Source organism: Ochotona princeps, chromosome 11 (genome assembly GCF_030435755.1).
Source record: "Ochotona princeps isolate mOchPri1 chromosome 11, mOchPri1.hap1, whole genome shotgun sequence".
NCBI lineage: Eukaryota > Metazoa > Chordata > Mammalia > Lagomorpha > Ochotonidae > Ochotona > Ochotona princeps.
In genome coordinates, this window is record NC_080842.1 from 37,676,819 (window position 1) to 37,696,107 (window position 19,289).

The 19,289-nt window shown below is 41.8% G+C and overlaps 1 protein-coding gene across 1 annotated transcript in view; it reads left to right on the forward strand.

The window, feature by feature from the left end:
- The window catches only part of DOCK5 (dedicator of cytokinesis 5), a 197,263-nt gene that overhangs the window by 84,012 nt on the left and 93,962 nt on the right, over positions 1-19,289 (forward strand). Inside the window, exons 5-9 of the mRNA XM_058670037.1 lie at positions 653-749; positions 10,879-11,027; positions 13,685-13,820; positions 15,034-15,191; positions 16,276-16,357. Of these exons, the coding sequence (XP_058526020.1) occupies positions 653-749; positions 10,879-11,027; positions 13,685-13,820; positions 15,034-15,191; positions 16,276-16,357 (622 nt within the window). The remainder of the gene's footprint in view (positions 1-652; positions 750-10,878; positions 11,028-13,684; positions 13,821-15,033; positions 15,192-16,275; positions 16,358-19,289) is intronic.

Below are 19,289 nucleotides of genomic sequence, written 5' to 3' on the forward strand. Positions count from 1 at the left end.
CATCCCAATAAAATAACAACAGAAGACTAAATCAATGAACAACCCATTGCTAAAATGACAGAACCAAGTTACCACCTATTTGTATTATCCCTGAATGTAGATGGCTTAAACTCCTCAATCAAATGTCATAGATTAGTAGACTGGACTTCAGTGTCTCATAGATCATACAGTAGCATCATTTTCTTCAAGAAGGTTCTTGGTTTTCCTTTTCATTTGTTCAGCAACACATTAGTCATTCAGTAGCATGTTATTTAACTTCATAGTATTGTAAATTTTTTTGTTCCTGTTGTTGATTTTGTATTGTGGCTTTTTATTTAAGGGAATGTATAATCACAGTGTAATGGAGACTATTATATTCACAGTGTAATGGAGACAATGAAACTGTTTACTGTATCTTGACAATAGGATGCTGAACACTGCCATTGTCCATGACCACAATGATGGACATATGACTGTGTATGAAGAACCATGGTATAGCAATCATATAGGGGAACTCAGTGAGGGGCGGGAATTGGGGAGAGAATAAGAGAAATCCCAGGGCCTATGTAACGGTATCATAAAATGATAGTAATAAAAATAAGTAAAATAAAAAAAAAGAGTTGTAACTTTGATCACCCCACAGAGAAATGAGTGTCTGCTTGGTTCACCATAGGCAGAATGAGACCGTGATTCCTGGCGAGCTGCCACTGGTGCAGGAGCTCACGTCCACTCTGCGAGAATGGGCCGTCATCTGGCGCAAGCTCTACGTGGTGAGTTTCCTCCTCGACTGAGAACCCGTGGCATCGTCTTGGGCTTTCTGCTTGTCTGTTGTGCTGCTGAGCCATCCTGTGCGTGAGAAACATTCTCGCTAGGACCACACAACGATGGTAACAAGGAGACACTCCCTTCCTCTGTTAGGTCATTGATATGAGAACATGGAAGAAGTGAGAATAATTGTGAGGTCAGTCTTTTCTCAACTGATACACATTCTGGCTGTGAATGTCATAATGAGAATAGTAACTGCAAAGGCTTAGGTATTCCTTCCTTAGTGCCAGAAATTGAATCCTCACAATATTCCTCTAAAGTAGGTACAATTCTTATGAATTTATTAATAGGAAGCTGGAGGGATCTTCCGTGCTCTTAGTTCTTCTGTGCATTTGAGTGAATGTAGCTCTGAGACTGTTTCCACTGTGAACTTCCTAAAGGTAGTACTTTTGATTCATCTCGGCCAGTGTGACCCACAGACACAGGAAATGCATTGAGGCTAAACCATGTCCTAAGAGTCTTCTCTTTGGCGCAGTCTTTTGAGTGTCCTTTTTTACTATAGTGGCTTGACCTCAGAATGCCACTCGAATATGTCAGTTCATTAGGCAACCACACACAACCAGTACATGCTCTCCACGATGAACCGTAATCATAGGCTGTATGTATGTTTGTATTCAGAATCCAGTAAATGTAACATTTGGTAGTATCAGACTGATAATTGCTAACTTGCAAGTGGCCCAGGATGTTCAAAGTCTGCTGACACTAAGCCTACCTCATCTGCAGTTCAGGAAGCTACTTTCTTAACTATGAAATCCACTAACACTGCTTTCTATAGTTATCTCTTTCCTGAAGACCTCCTGGTGAGTATTGCCGGATCTCACTTTGTTGTAAGCAGCTTCCCGGCTCCCATGGCTGACTGTGAATTTCTTTGATGCATGTCTGTTCTCTTGTTAGATGGGTGGATGAGTTCAATGAGGTTGTAGACTAGACAGAATCAGTGCCCTGATGCCCATTCTCTTTTCTTTATAAGGCTTAGTTGATTTAGGTTTCTGTTTAGTCATGTGTCAATCAACTGCGAAAATCTAAACTTTTTCTAAGAAGGTATCTTTCAAAGATGTATTTTTTATTTGAAAAGCAAAATTATATACAGAGGAGAGACAAGAGAAAGAGAGATCTCTCACTTGCTGGTTCACTTGCCAAATCACCACTGTGACCAGACCTGGGCCAGTCTGAAGCCAGGAGCATCTTGTGGGTCTCCCTCTTGAATGCAGGGACCCAAGGATCTGGGCACTCCTCCTCCTCTGTCTTCCCAGGCCATTAGCAGGAAGCTAGATTGGAAGTGGATTAGCCAGGACTTGAACCAGTGCCCATATGTGATGCTTCTGCTACAGATAGAGATTTAGCTTTCTATGCCATTTCACTGGCCACAAGAAGCCAATCTTAGAAATTTATCAAAACACCCCATTCTAGATCCTTGATACTAAAAGTAGTCATGAAAGGAAGGTCATTCTAGCACTACATCAGGAGTTCATTTTCATTCAGGGTTGTTTCCCATGATGTGTCACAGCAGTAGAAATCACCAGGACTTGTAGTAGGAAAACACATGTTCTTTGCTGCCTTCCCATGACCTTGAGGCCTTGTTGAAGTCTTTTTTCTTCATGATGTGTCTACTGAACACACCAATCCATATTATCTCCTCTGGACTGTGGGAGCACTCATGGCTGAACCTGTCATTGACTTGTGTGTGTACTACCTTGTAATGAAGACGATCTTTTGATCTCTGGATGTTAGGTGGAGGACCATGCTCTCAGTTCCTAAATCACCAGCTCTGGGAAGATAGAGCTGTCAGCTCTGTGGTCAGCATTGATCATCTTGCACTTACACCAAAAGCACTCTGCAGTTCTGGTGCATCGATTGCTCAGTGATAGATGTAACAGAGTTGATGGATGAGGAATTAGGTATTCATGAGTTGCTTCCTTAACATGCTCTTTCTACAAATTGGTGAGCAGTGAAATGCATATTCCTAAATACAGGTTGCACATCCCTAATTCAAAATTTGAAACTTTTGGAGTATACATGTACCACAAGTGGCAAATTCCTTCCCTGGTTTCTTATGAAGCTGTTTCAGGCACAAAATTATGTGAAGTGGTGCCTAATATTACCTCGGGCTCTGTATTTAAGTAGTCTATAAAGCATAAATCAATATGGACAAGTATTCCAAGACTCAAAAAACAACTCTGAAATCAAATCATTTGTGATCCCCGACATTTCAGAAAAGGAACCTATACTGGACAAGGAGGTTTTCCAGGTATGATGTATCAAAATGGAAGGTATGAACAGGGTGGATTGTTCTTTCTCAAACGTTACTGTTGTGCTGAGATTACTGCCTATATTTTTAGACATCTGTACATAAATCTACACATAGTTGTACCAGATCCATCTTTGACTAGAACAGAGATCAGTGAGTAGAGATGGAAAACAACTCATGTGTTTGTGCTGTCAGTGTCCCTTAGTAGTTAAATGGTGATACATGCTTGTGAAGGATTTCCTGTATGGGAAAATTTCACCGTTTAATAATAGAATTAGATTTTACATTGACAGGAGGATACCATTGGCAACAACACCCAAGCCCTCTAAGAGGGCAGCACATTTCTCATTGTATGTGAGTCTCTTATAAGATGGCTGTTGATGTGTATGTTTCTATAGCTGTTAAATAGTATGCCTCTATAGCTGTTAAAATTGAATAAAAAACATTCATGGTGGGATTTCTTAATTAGCAAGATTTCCAAAAGCAGTTTTTTGATACATGTGCATACATTAAGGAATAATACATTTAAAATGGGTTTGTCTTAATCAAGGAGTAGTTACTTGCTCTCTCTCTCTCCACCTCTCTCCCTTTCTCCTTCAGTCTTTTTCTCCACCCCTGCACCTTAACCCCATGATGCTTTTAAGGCATTCTACAACAGTTCATTTCAGGCAGAATTTCTGACTTCTCAAAAAATTTTCTTGTCAAAGTACCAAACCTCAAATATGTTCTACTGGGAAAAAGCACCCAGAAGTCTACTTTTCATGTCCTGTGCTCATATACTTCTCTTGGAGCATTTGTTTTCTGCTCTGGTGTATAAGTTCCTCTTAGTCTGTATAAAGACAAAAACATATTTTACTGTTATGCAATAGTATGTGGATTGTTCCTCTCCTGTTCTCTTCCCACAGATTCCCACCAGGTGTTCTGTTTTATGTTTTCAGAGGCACATTTTATCTCTAAAATGCATTTTCTGATTCTTTTTCCCAGTTCATCAGAAATTCATATTATGAATTCTGTTTTATGTGAGGGGAAAATGCCATCCACTCCCCAGATTAAACCCAGCCGTGTTAGCACTTGTTATTACTCAAGAAATGAATGGTATTTGTCCAGCTGGGATATATTTTCAGCAGAGAGCAGTAACTACATGAACTACCCCAAACAGAAAGGAACCCACTTAAGTAGAAAGAAGGGCAGATGGGTGGAAGGGCAAAGGTTGATGAACAGGCACTAAGTTATAACCAGATAGAAAAAAAAATTCTGGAGGGCAGTGGTGCTGTCCCATAAATATGTATGATTTGTTTAAGTCTGCTCAAATTTTAATTTTGAAGTGTATTTATTTTTATTATCTTATTTAGTTTATATTATTATTATTCTTTATATAGCTCCATAGGCTCTGGGATTTCCTTCTGCCCCTCCCCAAATGCCCACCCCCAACACTGATTTCCCCTTTGTTACTACAGAATATAGTCCTTCGTGGACAGTCATAAGTCCATCATTCTACTATCTAAGTGTATCCTGACATTATAGGATTGGACAATAACAAAGAGTCCAGCATCCTATTGTCAGGATATAGTAAAGAGTTTCAGTGGGTATCCATCTTCGATTTGGAAGTAGAGATGCATACTGTTGTATCTTCACATCTGAATATGATTATCTCTGTTACACAGTTACTATACAGTTCCTTTTTAAGCTATCAACAGCAGGAGGAAAACCAGAAAATTTACAGCAATATTAAGTTAAAATAACATGTTCAAGTTTTAATTTAAAAAAAAGTAATACATTAAACCATGACACACACCCCCACCCGCTACTGTCTCTTTTTCCTTTTTGTTGGATTAGTGTTAGGAGTATCATTTTCCACTGACTGTTCTTTCAGTCTGAGTGTTGACTGGGGAAGAAGCCGGCTCTAGGTGATGAACACTGGCCCAGATATTAGGAAGTGGGCTTCTTGTGCAGCTCCTGTTCTAACAAACTCTGTATGGCTTTAGGCAAGTCATCTGGGGTTGCCATGTCGCTGCTCAAGTTTGCTCCTCTGACGCAGTGATGCCGAAACAACCTTGTCGACCTTGTGAATGTGAGAATTACTGTTGCCTGTGAATGTCAGTCAGGCCATCAGCAACTGTGCCAGTGGGAGCATGTGACTCTTGATGGAACCAGCTGGAAACAGTAGCCAGTCTGGATATGCTTGCCTCTGGAGAGCCTTTGCTTAGCCTCCCTCTCAGCAGACTTTCGCCTTATCCAAGGCCACTTCTCTGTCTGCATAATCTCAGACACTACGGCCTTGAGCACTCAGCAGCAAGACTGTCACACCCTGGAGAATAAGCCCCTTTGGTTTAGGTTCATATGCAGGAAACATGCCCTTTCCAAATTCAGAGTGCAAATTCACAGCTGTTTCTTTTTAAGCTTTTATTTACTTATTTTCATTTTATTTAAAGGGTTAGAAAGCAAGCAAAGGATTCTGTCTACCTTTTCATCGCCCAAGTGCCTGCAGCAGCTTGGGTTAGGCCAAATTAAAGCTAGGAGCACAAAGTTCAAGTGGATCTCTCACGTGTGGGTGGTGGGAACCCAAATCCACCCCTCCCAGGGAGCATCTATCCTTCCACCTGCTCTGAACAGGTACACAGATAATGTCTGGCCCTTTTCCAGCCCTGTGGTTACTTCTCTGCCCCAGCTCAGTGGTTTGGAAGTTTTCTGTCTGTTCCTCTGCTGACTCTCAGGACCTGTGTTTTCTGCGTTGTGGAAAGTGGAACCAGTGAGCTGATCTCTGGGCCCTTTTCTGTTGTAGCATCAGCTCTTACTTCTTCCACGCTGTAATTCCTCGCTAGCTGGGAGAATGCCCAGGCATTGACTTAGACATGGTTACGTTCATGTCACATTGACCTTTGTTCAACATCAAGCCTCTGAAGGCTTTTAAGTGTGAGCATTTCTGTATCCCAAGTTGTAATGTCAGGTGTTGTCAACAAAAATTCCAATATGGAAATCAGTATTTATGAATACAGTGAGCAAGTGCATGAAAACAGGATATGTAACTGTACAGGTACTGGATACAGTCTTATTCTGATATTTTTTGAGAGAGAGCAGACAGAGGGTCCCCATCCACTGACTCACTCTGCAGATGTCCACATGGGCCAGGCCAAATCCGAGAACAAAAAGCTCAATCAAGTGTTCCCACCATGGGTGGTAGGGACCCAAATTATTTGAGCCTTTACTATTGCCTCACAGAAACTACATTAGCAAGAATCTAGATTCAGGAGTCAAAGCCAAGTGTCAAACCCAGGCACTCAAATGTGGGGTGCCAGTGTCTTAACCAATAAACCAAACACATGCTCATCACACTGATATTTATCTTCTCACTGTTTTTCTCACCTTCCAAGTGCAGAAAGGGTTCAGTGTTTTGGTCAGTGGCAGGTTGAGACCAGATCTCATTCTTTGTGCTAATGGGTACGAAACATGGGTATGAAAATAGGCAGATATAGAAGGTGGTTAATAATGGTTAATGCATAGTATGGAGTCACTGTATTCAATTGCTAATATGTAGTTCCTGGAAAGGATTGATCTCCTGTCATTAAAGGTTTCCATCAGAGTAGGACTCTGTGCCAGTCCATACTTGTGTATGGGAAGTGCCTGAGACCCAGAGGTGGGGGAGCAAAGTCTTGCAAAATACTCTGAGTTCTCCTTCTTCCCACCATTGTGTTTCCAGGCAGCTTAAAGTTGTGTAAGTCTTATCTTTTCGAATAATGTGGTTTTTACTAGTTGCTGGAGAACAAGCTCTGAAATGTAATTAAGCTGTTCCGTGGTTTAAAACCAGCCTCTGATCTCTTATTACCAGAACAGAAAACTTGAATAGCAAACTTTGTCATCTTGGCAGGACATTTTATCTGCATTGTGGGCTCTGTTTCCACACAGCTTGAAAGTGAGAGGCAAGTCATGATGTGGAAGTAACGGGAGATGACTGGAATAAGGCATGGGTGATGCCCTGCGTGTTGTTTTAGTTTTTATTTTCTCCGACTTAATTGCCTAGCTTTAAAGATTTTTTTTACTTTGGGAAGCAAAAACTATCTTTATCATAAATCTTGTCTTTAAAAGTCAGGGATCTGCTACGTAGGCAGAGCTTCTAACTGCAGACAATAAAGGCACTGGAATGGATAGAATGGCAGTGCAGGGACAAGGACACCGAAGCACCCAAGCTCCACGTCTGGGCCCTAAGAGTTGCATCTGCATGGAAAGCACATGTAACCAATCACTGTTCTCTGTTCCAGGGAAATCTGATAGAGAACCCACCTAGAGTACAGTGCAGGCGGAGTGTGGTAGTCAGAGGCTGATGTCGTCTAGCAGGAAGTTGCTGAGGATAATTGAGTTTAATGTCTCAGTAGCAGATTCAGAGATGCTTCTCCTTGGGAGTGCCTCTTAGTGCTGATCCCTTTATCTCACAATTGGACTCACACTAGAGGCAATAATTTACCTAATGTGACAGTAAGTTAATGATGGGATTGGAGCTAGACACCAAGTCTCCATTGCGTTTTGTCAGGTACTTTCCCATCTAAATCATTATCATCCACATGGCAGAGGAAAGCTTAATGAACAGCCAGCGTTGCTAGTGTCACATGTGGAGGAGCAAAGGACCCGAAAAACAGCTTTTGTCTGGAGTCTCTGGAACTTGACAAATCATCACTGTTTAACAGTATCTACATTGTTTTATTTTTTATAACTATCCTCAGATCAATCCAGAGCATTATTTGAAGTTAGTAGAACTCAGTTTTGAGGTTCTGTGGGTTCTCAGGACATTATTAACTTTGGTGAAGGGGATTGAAGAAATTATGAGAGGATATGGCGGTAGCCAAGAGTGCAAAAACAGCTGATGTTACCAAAGACTGGAGACGAAGGGACGGTCTCTGCAGGCTGCAGATATATGCCATGTAGGAGTTAGAAAAAAGAGGGCAAGAAGAGGAGCAAAGGAGAAAGATGCAGAGCAGCCAGTCATGGTCTTCCAGGGAGTGCTTGGTTTCCTCACCTGTCCTCATGTGCTTATCCAGAGCAAGTGCAGTCAAAGCCAGGGAGCAGCTATTCCACGGGACAGCTTCCTAGGAGAATCTGAGGAATGTAGCAGCGAGGTCCATTTCCTTGTTGTCAATGGGAAATACTTCCTTTGGTGTGTTCCAGCTTGTCTATTCAGAATTAATTTGGCACAGTGAATGAGAACAGAATAACTGTCCTCATCATTTCTTTCAGAACTTGGCAAATGGGGCTGATATAGACAGGCAATAATTACATTGCCATGGATAGTGTCTAATATAATTGAGACCAACAGTTTGTGAACATTTGCGCAAACAAAGCACTGTCTCCCATGACAGGTCCCGGTTGATTCCTTTCTTTCCTGTATTATGAAAAGCAGTAACTTCATTAAAAGTAGAAAACATGGAAGAAACCTAGGATTAGACAAATGAGTTGGAAGAAAAAATATTTCTTCCTAGAACTTATGAAATGCAGAATTTCAAAACCTTTATTTCTCACTCCCTTTTCCAGTATGTAAAATGGTGAAATAGAATCACATTATGTTGGATTGAATGACGAAGTTTTGACCTTTGCTTATAAAAATAGATTCTTTGAAAGTCTCACTGTTAAATTTTGATAAGGACTGGCTGTTGGGGAAGCAGTAGTTCAGAGCATGCTAGCAGTTCCACAGTTTGAGAGAGGCGTTGCTTCTGTTATCTGTATGTAAACATGTTACCATGTTTACAGAGCATGTTGCAGCTGCACAAAGATGGGCTGCCCGTCCCCTTCCTGTGGTTTGCTGGAACTCTGAACTTCTCTAGTGTCTTTAACCACATCCCGCTAATCCCATCACTGCCTTCCTCTCCACTCACTTCGAGGCCCACAGGCTTCTTCCACACTAAGTGAAAGTTCAGGAGTGGCTTTCCATGTTTCCATTCCTGCTGCTGATCATTGCCTTTTTGGAGAATCCATGTCCCCAGGACTCCTGTCAAAGCACATCCCTGAAGATATGCTTTCCAGTTATTGACAAGCTGCTGTACCTGTGCATTGTTATTAAGCCAGTGATAACAGTGTGTGTCTATGATGGCAGTGGTGGATGGCTATGTAACTCTATCATGACTTTTCTTCTATAAAAGAAGAAGAAGATTTCATGGTGCACACGAGTGAGTGGGACTGTACTAATTTTAATTTAACCAACCATATATCAAAAGTTTAACCAAAAGTATAATTTAACTAGCCATATGTCAGAAACCAACCATATTCCACAATTTTCACTGACCAGTTTCACTGGGGTCTCCTTTCGCCGTGTGTACAGTATCACATTATTCTGCTTGTTTTCTTCTTCCTTTCTCTTCATACTCTTAAATTAACTTGGGTTTATGTACAGGATGGATAGATCTATTTATATACATATGTATATCTACACAGCTTAGTTTCTGTTATCTTCACCTTCTGGAATGTTGCATCCATGAGGACAGGATATTTATTTCCAGCACATAGTAGATGTTCATTGGCTTTTTAAATAAAAATATCAGTCAGCCATCAACCATTTAGCTGGAAACCTAGTGTGATGGCTCAGACTCAAGCATTTGACTTTTAAAATGTTTCAGGCACAGATGATTAGTTGCTTATAAGTTAACTTATTTTAGTCAAGTGATTTACTAGTAAAGCCAGGAGAATAGTTCAGCGTGTGAATCATCAGAACTATTTTCTCTGGAAATGGGGATTTTTCAAATTGTATTTAAAATTATATTTTCCAATACTTCCCTGTCTCTGACATTGCAATTATTTCTCCATTCACAGTTGGTTCATTCATTTGACACACTGAGTCCTGTTTAGCAGCTGCTAAGGACACAGAAATGAGCATGCTCTTTGTCCCATGGAGCGTACCATGTAAGGCAGTCGAGCAAAGCAGTCCAGAGCTATAAGTGTTGAGATGAGAGTTGATTACCCACACCAACCCAGGGTTAGGGTGTCAGGGAGGACTAGCCAGAATTAGCCAATTGATGGAGAAAGGGATGACATTGGGATAGCTTTGAAGGAAGAAGAGTAAAGGTTTTCCAGGTAGAAAACATGGCCTATTGTGAGGATACGTAAAATTTGGGAGAGATAGATATAGCTTTACACGGAAAGAATAGAGATTGGTGTGAATGTGGCTGTGTAAGCAAGAACCTAGCTGTGAGGTGACTTCTAACATGAACTTCTCCATTTAGAGAGCAATGACAACCCTTCGAAGGAATGCATCAGAATTTTAGGTGCACATGAATCTTTTGATATATTCATGATTTAGGTCCGACTGGCCAGCCTACAGTTGCTTATCAATTTCTGAAGTTGGAATAGAAAAGAGCATGGGACTGGTTCAGGACAAAACAATCCCTGTTGATGTTTACAAAATCAAAATATACAATGTCTGACCCTGTTGACTACATTGAGTTCCCCCCACACTTTCAGTTACCTTTTTTTTTTTTAAGATTCATTTTATCTTTATTGGAAAGTCAGATATACAGAGAGGAAGAGAGCCAGAGAGGAGGATCTTCTGTCCATTGATTCATTCCCCAAGTGTATGCAATGGTCGGAGATGAGCCAGCCGATCCACATCCAGGAGCCAAGAGCCACTTCCGGGTCTCCCCCATGGGTGCAGAATCCCAAGGCTCTGGGCCGTCCTCTAATGCTTTCCCAGGCCACAAGCAGGGAGCTGGATGGGAAGCAGGGCTCCTGGGATTAGAACTGGTGCCCATATGGGATCTTAGCACATGCAAGGCAAGGACTTTAGCTTCTAGGCTGCTGTGCCATGCCCCCAGTTATGCTTTTTAATTCTACTTTATGCCCTATCTTAGGACAACAAGATCACACTATTCCGCCAGCTGCAGCAGATGACATACAGCCTGATTGAGTGGCGGTCCCAGATACTGTCTGGGACTCTCCCCAAGGATGAACTGGCAGAGCTCAAGAAGAAGGTCACAGCTAAAATTGATCATGGGAACAGGTAAATGGGTGTTGACTTTTCACAAAAACCCTGAGGGGGGACAGCAACCATGTTCATGCTGAGGAAATTGGTCACAGTGAACTTTTGCTCCTGTGGTTGTGGAAGAGTAATGCTTATTTGCCCTCTTTTTGTCTTGAGACCAGTTAATTTTGTTGAATAAAATTTACTGGTGCCTCTGTGGACCAGGTGCTATGCTGGATTCCCCGGAGGAGGCAACTTCTATAGGGGATATCTTCCAACGCCTGGGACTATATCTGTTTGAATCTAATGGTAGGTTTGATAGCAATACAGACTCTTTCTTATTTCTCTCCACCTTCCCTTAACTGGGCTCATTATTTAAGACATGTGAAAACGAAAATTTCCAAGATAGGAGTAAAACATGTTTATAACCTGTTAAGGACATCTACTTTGTAATTTTAAAAAATTAATCGTTTTTTGATGATCAAGTTGCCAATGTTTCTGCCTTTTGGAAAATGAGAAATTTGTCCTAATTTAAGGTAGCTTGGATTCAGACTTCCCAACTGGCAGTTTTCAGGAGATAGGTGTGTCCTCAGTTTTTGCTGCTGATTTTGTTTTTTAGTACTTAGTTTTATTTTCCACCTTTCTTCAACTTACACACATGTAGTTTTTTTCTTTCTCCTTTTTCTTTCCTTCTCCAAACTTGGACATTTCAGTGATATATTAAAATAAACCTCATTATCCTACTGATTTTTTTTTTAAAGATTTATTTACTTTATTACAGTCAGATATACAGAGAGGAGGAGAGACAGAGAGGAAGATCTTCCGTCCGATGATTCACTCCCCAAGTGAGCCGCAATGGGCCGGTGCTGCGCCGATCCGAAGCCGGGAACCAGGAACCTCTTCCGGGTCTCCCACGCCGGTGCAGGGTTCCAAAGCTTTGGGCCGTCCTCGACTGCCTTCCCAGGCCACAAGCAGGGAGCTGGATGGGAAGTGGAGCTGCCGGGATTAGAACTGGCACCCATATGGGATCCCGGGGCGTTCAAGGCGAGGACTTTAGCCGCTAGGCCATGCCGCCGGGCCCTATCCTGCTGATTTCAATGTTAACCTCTGAAACCTATATTTAGAAATAGCCGGAATAAATCGAGCATACGAGATTTAGATTCAACCAGTATTTATGAAACACCCCCTTTTACTGGTCTTGTCATTGCTTGATTATAGTCCTGTGAATTAGCTGTTATTATTATTGTTTTATGGATAAGAAGCAGAGCAAAGTGAGCCCAGGATTAAATTCCAACTCAATAGATAATGAATGGGAAAGCTTACATTTGAAACCAAAACTTTTTACTCTGGAAGTAATGCTGCTTCTTGAGCATTGAGAATTAACAATTCCCTCTCTGATACTTGTCCATAACTATAACAAGTTCAATTACATGGATTTAGAATACATTTTAAAATGCTAGCTGTGGTGCAGGAAGGCCAATACCTGTGATATATATGTAGCTTTTTTGGGGGGGAGGGGGAGGCGTGTGCCCATATACTGACCTGGAGATCCCCCTCATTTCTAACATTGGTCAGTAACAGGCAGAATGTGACTGAATTCCTCTCCCAGCCCTTGGAAGCAGATCAGGGAATGAAGTTACTCTGTCTATGCCAGTGTCTGAACAGCCGGCAGGCCAAGCTGCAAGAGTCTGGGTGGCCTGTGGGTCTGGCTACTGTGGAAAGGAAACTGTCAGATCAGATCAGTTGATGGAGATGCTGTGAAACAGGGAGGAGGGAAGTCAGTCATGTTTGGACTTGGCTCATTTGCTGTTATCCTGGAGCACTCTTGCTGTCTGGACATCCCCACTCCCAAATTGCTGGTGCCTAGAATGCATGCTGGTATGTGGATAACAGTGTCCTGTGTCAACTGTACTCCCCACGTTCTTGGAGCTCAGCAAACATTTTTCTATTGTGTGCCCACTGGGCACTGAAACCTTGGTGAGCAGGGATTGTGCTCATCACACAGCTCTGTTATTCCCATGCATGTGTTGGTGTTTGACTTGACACAGCCGGGTACGATACCAGTGTCTACAAGAAGAGTTAACATTTGTTGAGAGGCATGTTAGGTAGTATGTTAGTTGTTTTGCATGCATTAATCTCTTTAAATTCTCAACAGTCAGGTTTTGAAGAATTCAATAAACTACCTGGAGTTGCATGCTGTTAAGATTCAAATCCTAGTTTAAATGATACCAGAGCTTATACTCTGAAATGGATTACAGGGTAGCACCAACCAGGCCTTACTTCACTGATTTGCTTTGTATCAGCCTTAAATTTGTTAATCATGGAAAGCTCTAAAAGAATTGTGTCTTGGGTCTCTTGCATAGTTCCTAAATCAAGTCAGAGGAGTTGAGGAGGAAGAAGTAATGGACTTTGATCAGCATCTGAGCCAGTTTTGTTTTTTTTCTGTTTAGTTTCTGGGGACCACATTGCTCTATATACCTTTACAGAGTTAATGCTAACAGTATCCCACTAGTTTTCACACATTGCTGTTCTGTAGAAAGAAGGTGGAACCAAATGGAGAAAAGTCAATGAGCTTTCTTAACTTGACTGGTCCAACACTTGATCTTGCTGGGAATCCTCTGGGTTCCCTGATGAGGGTCCTTCTGGGAAGAGTTGCCCAAGTTGGGGAGAGTTAGCTGACCATCTTTTCTTTCTAGAATGCTGGGGTTAGATCTGGTGGTGCGAGATGACAATGGGAACATCTTGGATCCAGATGAAACCAGCACTATTGCTCTCTTCAGGGCCCATGAAGTGGCCTCCAAAAGGATTGAGGAAAAGATCCAAGAAGAAAAGGTATGTGACTTCCAGTGTGCTGATGTTGGCCACTACAGCAACTGTTTTTTTCCCCGTAATGAGAGAGAGTTGTTGACAATAGAAGTCACTATGTCCTCATTTTAAAAGTGGAACATTGTAAGAACATTGCGTGTGATGATGTGGAAGGATTGAAGATGCACCAGTGAGAAGAACAAGATGCAGAAGGATATAATGAAATACTTACTAAAAAATAATTCACATACATTGTTGCTTCTGTATGCACAAGCTGACTCTGAAATGATAGACAAGAGCTTGATAATTAATAGATGGCTCTGAGAAAGAATTGGGTGTGAGAGAAGCTTTTCATTATGTGCTCCTCTATATTTTGAACACATGTTATGATTTACAAATCAAGTACAGTAGCATGGTAAAATCTATTTATTTGAAAGGCAGAATTTGGAGGCTGGAACTCCGTATGAGTTCCTCGTGGGTTTCAGGAGCCAAAATACTTGATGATGATCTGCTGCTTCCCCATGCACATTAGCAGGGAGCTGGATTAGAAGTGGAACTGCCAGGACTTGAACCAGTGGTCAGATGGGATGCTGGGATCAAAAATAGTGGCTTAACTCACTGTGCCACAATGTTAGCCCTTAAAATAAGATGAAAAAATACTTGCTTTTGAAAGCAGTAAATGACAAAGTATTAGAAAGATATAGGAAAAAGAAAAAGCTGTGTATATTATAACTGCTCAGACCCAGCTGTGCTGATGTTTGGGTATATTTTCCTTCCATTTTCCTATTCTAATGTGAATAAGGATCTGATCATTTTCTTTTGTAAGTTCATTTGTAGTTTTAATTGTGTTAGTATAGCCGTAGTGATACTTGTGTTTCTGAATCTGTGGCAAACCATGACTGAAGGCAGAGCCTTTGCAAAGCAATCTTCTGTTCCCAGTAGCAGTTACCCCTGAGAGAAGGTTAACAGATATGGCTTTTGAGCTTTTTCCAAGAAGTACTATAACAGAAGTTCTTGTGAATACTAAAACAATGAGTTATCACGTATAGGCAGCATTTATCAAATTACCTGGGCCCAAGATCCTGCAAGGGATAGCCTTGGTCATCTAAATGATGATGGTTGTATTTCTTGTGCTCTGATCATTGGATGAACCCCTTTTCTGCCCTGTAGATGTATTTCTTTGCCAGATATCCTATTTGCTGGAATCAACATATGTTTGTCTCTTTCCCTCTTTGTTCAGTCCATTCTACAGAACCTGGACTTACGAGGTCAGGTCATCTTCACTACCGTGCACACGTATGGCCTCTATGTGAACTTCAAGAACTTTGTCTGCAACATTGGGGAAGACGCAGAGTTGTTCATGGCTCTCTATGACCCAGACCAGTCCACTTTCATCAGGTAGCCAAGACCTGGGTCACCTGTGGCTGACTTTGCAGGAATGCTCGGCCTTAACCCCCTGGCCCTTCTTTCCCTCCCCTGCAGTAGCTCTTGGCTGCCATGGGGAGGGAAGACATGGGGGAGGGGAGCACTGGTAGGCAGTCGAAAGTGGAAGCCTTTGGATCAGTAAAAGTTTACATATCACTGCAGGACAGTGTGGCCTCAGTCTGTGTACTCTTAGGGGTTTAAAGATCAAGTAAAACTTGTAATGATGTGGACAGATTCAGAAGACAAAAGGGAGGGCTTGAATAGAGTTGAATACACAGAGTACAGGGGGTTTGCAGGGTAGGGAAACCACTGTGTATGATAGTGTAATGGCAGAAATGTCCATTACAAATGTACAACATCCAGAGTGAAGCTAATGCAAACTGTGGGCTCTGGGGGACATGATGAATTCCTCATTGTAAGAAATGCACTGTTCTGCAAGAAGCAAGTGAAGGAGGCTGTATGTGTGTGTCGAGACAAAACACATGGGTAGTCTCTGCACTTTCAGCTCATCTGTGCCCCAACCCAAAACTGCTCTGAAGATACGTATGTGTGTGTGTATATTAAAGCAAGATCATAGGGAATGATAATGGTTGTTGTGTAGACTTAGAACAGCTAAGAAAGCATAGATTTATTTGGAGAAGCTGGATGAAAAAAATTCCTTAAGAAGTGCTTGTATTTAAAAATAGTATTTTGGAATATAGCAATGTGTATTGCAGGAGATGCACTGGAATGCTTATTCCAAAACCAAATTCTTGATGAAACAAAGTTGAAACTTTTACACAGAGAATTTGAGATGGAAGGAAGAACCCAGAGAGGTGAATCTGCTGTGCCTGTGCCTCTCTGGGGTGATATATGGGGAGTGCCCAGGATAGCTGCAGCACAAACTCCTGTCTAGAACCTGGAGACCCGTGTTGGTCCAGCCATGTGTGTGGTCCCAGTTCTGTCCTCTACCACCTGCCTGTGGGTGTCACTGAGCATCTCTGGTCCTGAGGTTAGCTTCTATTCCCAGGTGGCTTCTCATTGAGAATAATTTGTTGTTTCTTTTTTCCTTTACCAGTGAAAACTATCTTATTCGTTGGGGCAGTAATGGGATGCCGAAAGAAATAGAGAAGCTTAACAACCTTCAAGCAGTGTTTACTGTAAGTTCTACCTTCTTAGAAATAGTTTGTTTATGACATTAACAGTTATACATAACAAGTAAATGGAAAACAAAAAGACAATAGAAAGAGGAAAAGACAAATCAGGATTTCCCCTTACATCACATATCTTTTAGAAGATTATCTTCCTGTTTACAAAGCAGTTATTTATTTGAAAGAGAAAGAGAGAGATCTTCCATCTGCTACTTTACTCCCCAAATGGCCAAATGACCAGGACAAAGCCAAGAGCCAGGAACTCCATCTGTGTCTCTCCTGTGGGTGTCGGGGGCCCAAGTACACAGGCCATCATCCACTGCTTTCCCAGGTGCATCAGCTGAGAGCTGGATCAGAAACAAAGCAGCCAGGACTCAAAGTGTTGCTCCAATAAGAAATGTCAATGTTATAAACTGTGGCTTCACTTGAGTGCAACAGCACCAAACCCAACCCCCACTTATTTTTTTCAACAAATATTTACTGAGCACAAATATTTATTGTATTCTCTTCACTGGATGAACCCTTTTTCTGCTCTTTAGATGGATTTCTTTGCATCCATGAACAATCTGAGAGAAACATAGCTCCTCACCCTGCTTTGGTTGTGATGGAGAAGATGGGCCTCCCATCCAAGTACTACTAACCAAGGCCCGACTCTGCTTAGCATCCAAGATCAGACTAGATCAGTCACAATCAGAATGGTATAGCCATAGATGAGAAAATAGGTGGTAAGCAATAACCACATGAATATGTAGAGTATGTAGAATGGAGAGAACTTACTGTTCTAAAGGTGTTAGGATCATTGGGGCTGGTGGGAAGATGACCATTTTTATTTTTTTATTTTTTTTTTAAAGATTTATTATTATTGGAAAGCCGGATAAACAGAGTGGAGGAGAGACAGAGAGGAAGATCTTCCGTCCGATGATTCACTCCCCAAGTGAGCCGCAATGGGCTGGTGCGCGCCAATCTGAAGCCGGGAACCAGGAACCTCTTCCGGGTCTCCCATGCGGGTGCAGGGTCCCAGAGCTTTGGGCCGTCCTCGACTGCTTTCCCAGGCCACAAGCAGGGAGCTGGATGGGAAGTGGAGCTGCCAGGATTAGAACTGGCGCCCATATGGGATCCCCGGGCGTTCAAGGCGAGGACTTAAGCCACTAGGCCACGCTGCCGGGCCCCGGAAGATGACCGTTTTTAAAAGATGGGTCAGGTCAGGCATCTGTGGGAAGAAACAAACTAAGTGAGAACTTGAAGTTGATGAGCAAGGGGACTGTACAGATAACTGGGGAGGAGAGCATTCCTGATGAAGGTCACAGGGATCAAGGCAGGAGCTAAATGATTTTTTAAGAGTGAATTAGAAAGAGCTTCCCCTTACACAGAGATGAATCCGGCTGGAGTTTGGGGCATGGTCTCCATTTTTCTTTTCCTCTCTGTCTCCCCTAGGCTAGGAACTTGTTGGGGATTCTTCTACTTTTTTATGACTTTAGCACTTAAAATGCCCTCCACAGTGGCGATGCTTCCTGTGGGAAACCGTGGTGGGTGGGGATTACTAGATCCCATGGGGATCAAAGGAGAGGTTCTTCCCTTCTCTTCAAGTCCATTTGTGTGTGTTATCTCCTTGTTCTCTTAGCTGCTTATGGCAAGGAAAACAGAGGCAGGTAGTACTAAAGGAAGTGACAGGGAGCTGTAGTCTTGGGATAAGCTCTTTCTGTTCCTGCTGTTGATATTCCACCGTTAGGATGAGCCTGGACAGAGTCTGTCCTCACCATACCCCAGCCCAACTGTACAACTGGCCAGTACAGGCATAAAAGACCCAGAAACCTTCCTGAAACCCTCCTGATCCGTAACACACACAAAATATTTCCTCAGCTGTAAGATAGGAAGGGTTTTCTTATAAAATCAGAAATTATTTATCCATCCGTGCATATTTTAAAAAATCAAAAGCTGACTTACCACACATTGCATGTGCATGTATTGCCTTATCACATTGATAATAAAAAGAAACAGCATGAGAAAAAAAATTTAAATTCACTTAAAAATTATTATTGGGATAGGCATTGTGATGCAGCACATTAAACTGCCACTCGTGAGGCGCATATCCTATTGGAGTGCTTGGGTTGCACTGCCAAGCTAGCTGCTTGCTATCATCACCATAGGAGGCAGTAGGTGATGATTTGAGGGCTTTTAAAAATCCTTGTACTCATGTGGGAGACTGGATGGAGTTCCTGGCTTCTGACTGTTGGAGGCATTTGGGAAGTGAGTCAGCAAACAGAAGATACCTTCTCTCTGCCATTCAGTTAATTAATTAAACATCATTTTTGAAAAGTATTATTGAGTTTTTAGTCTATCTGCTAATCAATATCATTTTTAAATAGTTGCAGTTTATCTTTCCCCACTTTATTTCCTCAGAGTCATCTTTCATACAAATTTCAGTATCAGTTCTTTCCATTCAATAAAAGTACATGGACCATTTCCTTGGTCATTCTTCAAAAATTTCTGTTTTAAGTGATTATGCTATTTAGTAATATTAATGTGTCAAATTTTATATAACTGGCTAATGGTGTCTTTTTTTTTAGTAACTGAAGCCTTGCAGAGCCTAGAATAGAAATTGAGGGTGGTTATGGCAACTGATAAATATTCCTCTTTTGGTGACCCAAGTTAACTCAGTTACAGGGGATGAATTTGGAGTGATTATTTGAAAAGTCATTCTTGAGCAGCAGAAAGGCCTTGGGAACTGCTTCATGCAAAGAATTTGAGAAGTTGTGAGTGAATTTGCAAGCTCATTCCTGCGTTCACTCACCCTTCCTTGAGAATACAAACAAGTGTAGGACATCAGCCACAGAAATCGCAGATGTTCCAAATGCCCATCCCTGATGTTTCATACGTACTGAGAGGCCCTCTGTGGAGGCTCCTGTAAATGCCCTTAGGAACAAAGTGAATAATTTACAGA